Here is an 8,316-nt window from a genome sequence, read left to right on the forward strand (position 1 = left end):
GGGACAGTGTGACTAAAGAAATTTGTGGCATGGTTAGGGAGTTGAATTAGTCTTCTCCAAGTCCAAGCTAATACCTTAGATTGTCTTTTCTGTTTCCCTGTGTGGCCTTGAAAAATCTCCACCCATCACCAGTTTATATAGTCTCTTACACAGAAACTCTTTCCATAAAAGAATAAACAGCTAGAGTTCAACAATGATGTGAGTCATAGCTGTGGGAAGCAAAATTGTCCATGCAGGCCTGGAGGAGAAGGTCAAGGCAGTCACAGGCCAAAGCTGGAAAATCTGGTTCTTACCTTGTCAGGGAGGAACATGACTCTGTAGCCTGGTGGTCCTGATGCCCCCAGGAAAGGAAAGCTTTGGTCTGTGCATCATCCATTAACTGCTGAAAGTGGAAACCGTGGAAGATGCTATGTCAGAAGAATCTGCCTCACAGTTACAACTTGGCAAAAGCTTTACTTGTTTGGCTCTGAGCATCACAATTAGGTTTGAGGTCTTTTTGGCTGTGCAGTAGTACAACTTCACCAGAAGGACCAAAAATCCCTCCAGCTGTAACCTGTGACTTGGAGAAACGTGAATTGGCAATCTGCACTGGCTGAGGTTCTGAGTGAATGCTATGAGCTCTCAGGTGGATGCTTGTGCAACTTTGAAAGAAAGCAGCCAGGACTGCATTCTGCTGGAGTCTACCTTGTCAGGTAATGATAGGCTTGTGCTGAGCTTGCTTACAAGCTTGTGGCGTCTAAGGCACTTGAGCAGATCAGCACCTAGCTTCAGAATCCTAGCCTGGGTTAGATGCTGTGCTGTACCGGTGGGGCAGCACTAGGCATGCCCTGAGTAGGGCTGCTGGGAGTAGCAAACAGCGTGGAGCCCTGGAGGACTGGAGCCTCCCGCAGCAGATGGCAGCTGCCAGAGAGGTTTGGATTCCTGTTTTGAACTTGGCAGTTCTCCTCTTGGGACTCCTGACTCCAGTAAGACCATGTCTGATGGTCTCCTGCTTAACTGAAGACCACTGAATGAGTAGAAGGCAAAAATAGAACTGATATTACAGATAAGGAAAGCAATTTAAAACTTCCTGTAGACCTCTCTGCCCTTAAAGTAATCCTTGCTTAGAAGAGACTCTTCTGTCTTCTGCAGGGCTGCTGAACTGGTCATCTGCAAAACCAAGTTAGACTTGAAACCAATAAGATGAAATTTGAAAGAGCATTGAATGTTACATGTAATAACCTGCCTGTCACATCTGAACATGTCCGCCTGTGAGCACAGAAAATGTTTGAAGTCTGATGTTAAGCTTGTGCTGTCTGAAGCATTCACAGGGATGGTGAATCTCCTGCCTGGGTGGCAGTTCAATTTGCTAGTGCATACGGAATGAGGTTTGCCAGAATCTAAGGAACAGAGACCCCTGTGTAACTCCCGGAGTAGGGTTTGACCCAGGAAAACAGCAGATTTCTCTCTGTGTTTGGATGCTTCCTGCCACTGGAGGGACCTAATCAGACATGCCCATCGCACAATTCCAGCAATAACACTGCTTTAATGTACTCTGAGAATTGCACTACGATCTTTTCTTGATGCAGACCTACCACACCTTCCAGCTCTATCTTAACACAGGAGTTTAATCCCTTTCAAAACCTGGCAGTCGAACCACTTTGGGGAGGTGACTGATTCTTCATCTGGACAGAAGGCAGCTAGCTTCCACCCAACTTATAAATGTTATTTCCCCGTCTTTTCTTTGAAACTAACTGTAATCGGCCAGGTTGAGTACGTTGCGTTAGGTTTACAGCCTGTGCTGTGTTGGCAAGAGGTATTGAAGGGATTAGCCTGAATTGTCTGAGCTAGCAGCATGTGGAAAAGCTTGTGGCCTTCTAGTCTGCAGGGTTCTGACAAAATGAGTCTTTACAGTATAAAAGTGAAAGCTAACTTGTTCCCATGGGTTTGTTAGGTCTAAACTGAAGCTGCCGCAAAAGACTATGTCCCTGTGGTCCTGGGTGAACAGGTCTGAAGAGCTGAGCAAATTCGAGAATCCTCTTTTTGAGGCCAACAGCCTTGTCATCTGGCCTTCTGTTGCCCCGCAGAGCCTGCAGCTCTGGGAAGGTAAGCCTTGCTTGCTTTTTTTTATTACAGGCAATATATATTTTGTGGCTACTTGTAAAGCTTCTTAAGTGTTCACTGCTGTTCTCTGCTCTGTGTTTAGTCTATCTCAGCTGATGGTGATCTCACTCCCTTTGAAATCTGTTCCAAAATATTTTTGGCATGTGCCATCCCCAGAGGCATAAATGCTTTCTCCTTCTAAGGTTTGGTGACATGCCGCTCTTTGCCAGGGAGCCTTACTAGTACCGTTTAACTTCTTAGGCTATATCACTGCAGAAATACTGTGCTAACCTAAAGACGTTCTGCAGGCCTCAGGCTTTTTTTCTATATCAGCCAAGACTTCCCTTTCTCTGTTACTGACCATGTTGGCCAGGGTAGTCTGTGTGCAGTAGCTTCCCTGCTGCAGAAAACTTCTCCATCCCATGTATGCTGAAGAGTTAATTACAGTGAAGTAAGCAGGCTGTGATGGCAGGGTAGAGGCTGAATCTGGATTGGTCTGATCAGTATATGAGAAAAAAGGAATGAAAACCCCTCACTTTTTCTTTATTAACCTTGTTTAATAGAATGGTGAACTTAGAGAGGAGGGTCAGTATTTCTAAATGCTATTTAGCGGGGAGGGTAAGGAAAAAATGCATAAACTGTATGCACATTACTTGAGAGCTGATGGAATATAAATAATGTTTCCTCCTTGTAACAAGAAACCCTTCTCACTTGTGCTGTCTCTGGGCTTTCAGGTGTCTTTCTTCGGTGGAACAGGCCTTCCAAGTTCCTAGACGAAGCCCATGAAGAAATGATCAGCATTATAAAATACAACAAGGAACTTCAGGCAAAGGTTAATGCATTGAGGAGGCAGCTAGCACAGTTGGAAACAGTTGATAGGATGCAGGAGAACCTGTGAGTTGGCAGGGCTTTGCCTCAGGTCTTTCCTTTCCAGTCCCCTTTACGTTAAAGACTACACATGGAAAGTGCATGTATTGCAGAGCCCTCTGGGTACAGTTGACCTTCAGTCCTCCCACTGCTGAAACCTTCACTTCACGCTATGTACCTCCCTGCTTTTTGGGAGGGATTTCTGTTTTGTTTACAGAAGACATACACAACTGGGCATAGTGTCCTCTCTTGGCAGCTCTTCTGTCTCGAAATTGCATACAGTGTCAGCAGAAGCTGGAACTCTTACCTCCACCCAACTGTATGGATGACCAGGATGGGCCAAGAGACGGGATGTTTCAGATTTATTTTGGACTTTTTCTGGTTTTGTTGAACTCTCTAAACACTCGGCAGGATTCAAATACAAAGTTATGTACAGATAGGTAAAAGCTTTTTGTCGGAAAGCACCTTTTCTCTCCAAGAGTAAGGAAGGCAGCTTAGTTCTTTAGTTTCCTGGAAAAACTAGAAAATGGTATAATCTAACTACAGGTTCTACCAGTCTATATGATACTCTCAGTAGCCTTCACATCTAACACTTGGGTTTTTTGTGTTAAGCATTGGCTTGGGAGCAGTAAGTTGAATACCAAACCAGAGCAAGAACTTTCAGTGCAATACAGAACTGAAGTAGGGATTCTGCTGCTAATGTTTAAGCCATGACCTTCAGGTGGAATTGTCCCGCGTGGACAAATATCTCCTAAGGAATAACAAGCTTTTTTTTTTATTCTACCTGGAAAACAAAAAGGTTAAGTAGTTGGTGGCGGTGTTCACTTGCAGAACAGTGGCTCAGAGCTGTCCTTTTAACTAGAGCCAAGCTGCCCTCTTGAAACTTCAGACTGTACTGGCTGGTTTTGTACACAGCATTGCTGGGGTACAAGAGCAGCACTTAATGTACAACTCAACAAAACACTTTTGCTTCACCTGGTGTGCTTTTTCCTCTCATGCTCTTACTACACATTTTGTGAAACATCAAAAGCAGAAGTTAGGAGTTGAGGTGATCTAATGTATCAGGTAGCTGCTGCAGATTAAGAGGCCACCACACTACAAAAAATACTAATAGTTTAGGTCATTTGTAGCTGCTAAAACTGCTTAAAGACTTTAGGGATAAGCTTTTTTCCAAGTAACTTTGTATTTTGTAGCTGATCTTTGTGCTTCTGTGAATGCAATCTGCTTTTATAAAATCAGAGGTTTCACTAGAGATTTTTTGTCTCCTTTAAAAAGACACATAAGAGTGGGTCTGAAATATTAACTCACTTAGGCATTCGTTCAGCTTGATTCCATTAGTAGCCGTACATGACTGAGAAGACTTGAATTAACAACAGTGCATGTGGCTGGGATTATCTCAAAAGGCGCTTGCTGTTAGCCTGTTTCTACTGAAATGAATGGAGCTGCGTTAGGTCAGTGTCAATCTCTTTGGAAACTGTTGAGCTTCTGTGACACTTTATGCTGTTTTAGAATGAAGCTGCCTTTATTTAAAAGCCACTTCACAAAGATAGGTATATGTGAAAATGCAGGATCTTTAGTCATCATGGAAGTATCTGGACAGCAATCTGCAAAAATCATGTAACCACTAAATATATTCTAAGAAAAGTTCTATAATCAAGGAGGCTATATAAAATTATGTGATAGTGATTAAGTGCTACCTTAATGCCTTTTGATTCAGTCCTTATTTCCTTAATTATGTTCTTCTTGACTAACCTAAACTTAGTCCTAAAGTCATCTGGCTTAAAAAATAAAAAGATCCCTTTTAAACCATTGTTCACTTAAGGCAGAAGAATTAATTCCCCCTACTTGTAATACCAGTTTCTTTTTAGGTTTGGAGAGCGACAGTCTCGTTCACTAAATCAAATCTGACATAAAGAATGCTTCTCAGGGTGGCTGGTGATTGGTACCACATAACAGGGGAGGCACAAGTTGGCCATGCCTTCCACCTCCAAACACTGGCTTCTGGAGCTACCTTCTGGATATATTGCAAATGTAAGCCCTTAAAATTATTGCTCACCCTTTAAGATTATGTCTGTGAGATCTGCATCTGCCTGGGTGTTGTATCCCTATCCAGTTCAGAATTTCTTCCGTTCCTGTACATCTGAAATACATTATCACTAGCCAGATGGGAAGGATTCAGAAGGCACTATTTTCCCCATAATAGACTATACATAAAACACACTTAAAGGTTATGTAATTTCCTAACATAGTAATTATATATTGAGCTAAATAATAGAGAAGCAAAGGGGTTTTTTTTGATCTAATTGCCTGGCTGCTCTAGTCTCTTGTGCAAACTGCAGGCATCTGAGGAAATTGGGCAACCAGCTGTGACAGCTAACAAAAGGCAGAAAATTCTCTCTGAGCTGGCATTTCATCCTTGACTTGTGTTTCAGGACTGAATCCACACCCAAGTGCTGTGTGCTTGCCTTGGCTTAGTGGTAGTGTGGATCACAGCCTTCATGTGAAAATACTAGTGTCGTTCTGAGCAGCCACAGCAGTTTCTTCCCCAATTCCTCTGCCATGCATCACCTTGTATTCACAGCAAACAGCAGGAGCTGGAGGCTTAAGTTAACCTGCAAATAATCACCTTCATGAGACGTTACCTGGAGCGGTCCTGCAAGGTATTGCACATGATGGAGTTGAGATGTGTGGACCCTTGCAGGTCCTCCTGGGAGCAAACAGTTCACAGACCTCTTATGTCAGGCTACTTGTACATTCTCTTTTAACCTTTTCATTCCCAGTGCTTCCCAGGCTCCAGTCAGGTGGCTACTGGTAATGCACACCAGAGCACTCCAGGTCTTTGCTTACCTGCACGTCCATCATATTTATTCACATTTTTAATATTGATGATCAACTTGCTTGCTCTTAGAGGGGGGGATGTCTGCTGGACTCTGCCACAAGAAGTCACTGACTCCCTGTTTGCAGGTTACTTGCGTCTTCCTGAGCTGTAAGCACTGTGGCAGTGCCCAGCTCTGGCTCTTCGGTCTGACACTGCCTTACGCTCTTGCTGACACCCCTGCTTCTGCTCTTTTGCACATAGCTATTTGTGTAATAAGCTGGACACTGAGGGCTGCCTCCCCCAAACTCTGGGGCCAATCAATGTGGACGCTCTGCCATTTACCAAAAAAAAAAAAAAAAAAAAAAAAGGGAAAAGGAACTAACTTGCACAGTTTTCGTAAGGGAATATGTACCTTCAATATTTTGATTGTATTGATCTAACTCTTGAATGTGGCGACCGGTTTAAGTGCACTATTGTCCATGTTGCATATGATATAACTTAAATTGCACTGTACAGCATATTGGCGTCTAATGTATGCTTTGCTAAAGCCTTGGAAAGTGCTATCGTGTACAGGTTCCTGTATGAGGGGAAAATGTCTATACTAGCACTCCCTTTTTTTGTAACTGTGTGACATTGAGTAGCACTGTGTGATTTGTGCTATGTATCTGTTAACTAGTACAAATTTAAGTGATGAGTGCACTTCTGTCCAAACATCTGGAATTGCTAATTGGACTTGGCTGCTGCATCAATCTTGATTTTTTTTTTATTTTTTTTTTAAATGAAATAAGTAACAGGGCTGGGAGTTGTGTGCTATTGTTAGATGTATGCTGTATGTGTACAGAATCCCAGCCACTGTGTTGTTGAATATATTGCAAAAAAAGTGAGAAAAAACTATCATGGCTCAAATTGCTTAGCCATTTGGGGGGAGAAAAACAGATACAAAGTGGCTGTAAACTTTGCTGTAGATATGTTGAGAACATAGTAGAAACGTCTGTTCAAATTAAAACCTTGAAGACTCTAAAAAGTTCTTTAATTACAGTGCTGAATCTTCTTTTTTAGTACTGCCTTCACTTTTCATTGGAGGAGGGTGTGTGTGTGACTTGGATGTAAGCTCTTGCCTGAAACTGTTTTCTTTTACAGTTGAACACATGCTGTGATGGTAGAAGAGGGCTTTGTGCTGCAGGGCTGCGTGGAAAGGAGAAGGTTGAGACCCTGAGTCTGCGCATGGCTTGCAGAGCTCTGCTCCCGTGATTTTGGTCCTTTGACACCAGCTCTGCACATGATGGATAAACAATTCAATTAGCTAAGATTTTATGCTTGTATTGAACTCTCTAAAGGAAGGCAGGCAGATGCCTTCAAAGGGAGAGTGGTTGAGACTGAAGCAAAACCTTGCAAGAAGTCCATCAGTAGACCTGGGGTCACGGTTACCTATTCCTTTTTAAGGGAGGTGGGGTACTTTGGTGTACTTGCCAGGGGAAGGAGCAAAAAAAGGAGAAAGAACTCTTGGGAAACGGAGGCTGTGAGCCATGGAAACTCCTGGATCTCTCCTGGCTGGTGGGTCAGTAGGCTGTGAACCACTGGGCTGTGTTTCCCTGCGGCATCATTCGTGGTGTCTGCAACTCCTCTGGAAGGTGAAGAATTTCTGTGGCTTTTGGCATTTCAGCAGATGGAGACTCTTGAGTGTGTGTGTGCTGCCCTGCAGCTTGTGCTGTGAAGGGTGCTGAAGGTTTTGATGTGAAAAGATTGATACTCAGTCCCTATTTGTGCAAAATGTTTGCAAAAGTCCCAGGTGAAACAGAGTGGGTTTATTTTAAAATACTTTTAGCTATAATCAGGCAGCCTAATTTGATTTAAGCTTGCTTTTTGGAGGAGAGGGGAGAAAATAACTATCTGATCAAGTGTTGAAACTTCTTTTTATTTAACTTTTCTTCTTATATTTTTATTTGAGCATGGGTAAGAGGGTATCATTAGTCCAACAGTTTAAAACCAAATACATAAAGGCTGTGGAATACTTGAAAGGATGTAAAGCCATTTGTTGGATTCAAACTACAATTGAGATGCCACTCATGAAAACACGATGCCTTTAAAGAGCTTGTAATGTGCAAACTGGCTGTTCGGGGCAGCTGTGATGGATTTCTTTAGCCCATATCTGGTGTAAAACATGATGTTTTGATTCAATGTGTAGAAACACCTGATGGGAGGGGGTGGAGAAGACAGAGGCAGACTCTGCTTGGTGCCTGGTCTGTGACTGACTTTGAACTCTAGCCTGGCTTTCCAAGCCTCCTTTTCTTAAGTCATCTGGCATCAGATCTGTCCCGTCTCGCCCCTCTCTAACCTGTTGACCAACTTTGATGAGGCTTTGCAGGGTAGGGAGTACGAAGGTGATTATGTTCCTACAAGTATCCTGAGAAGCGACAGCCTGGCAGGGAATCCACTTAACCCCTGCAGATGGGATGTCCAGAAGCTCCCTTCATTAAATATTGGGTTCCTCTGACTGGTGGTGACTGCAGCATCCAGATCCCAGTATCTTGTACATGCTGTGGCACAAA

At 43.2% G+C, this 8,316-nt stretch overlaps 1 protein-coding gene across 5 annotated transcripts in view; it reads left to right on the plus strand.

Annotated features, from left to right (window-relative positions):
• Positions 1-8,261, plus strand: part of MTMR9 (myotubularin related protein 9) — a 29,208-nt gene extending 20,947 nt beyond the window's left edge. The window contains exons 9-11 of one of the 5 annotated variants that reach the window (XM_052810065.1): positions 1,934-2,085; positions 2,817-2,914; positions 6,908-8,261. In XM_052810065.1, coding sequence (XP_052666025.1) covers positions 1,934-2,085; positions 2,817-2,914; positions 6,908-7,018 — 361 coding nt within the window. In that variant the 3' untranslated portion in view covers positions 7,019-8,261. The other 4 variants (XM_052810063.1, XM_052810066.1, XM_052810062.1 and 1 more) reach the window with 4 other exon arrangements.
• The last annotated feature ends 55 nt before the right edge of the window (positions 8,262-8,316 follow it).

The sequence above is a fragment of the Harpia harpyja genome, chromosome 15 (genome assembly GCF_026419915.1).
Source record: "Harpia harpyja isolate bHarHar1 chromosome 15, bHarHar1 primary haplotype, whole genome shotgun sequence".
Classification (NCBI taxonomy): domain Eukaryota; kingdom Metazoa; phylum Chordata; class Aves; order Accipitriformes; family Accipitridae; genus Harpia; species Harpia harpyja.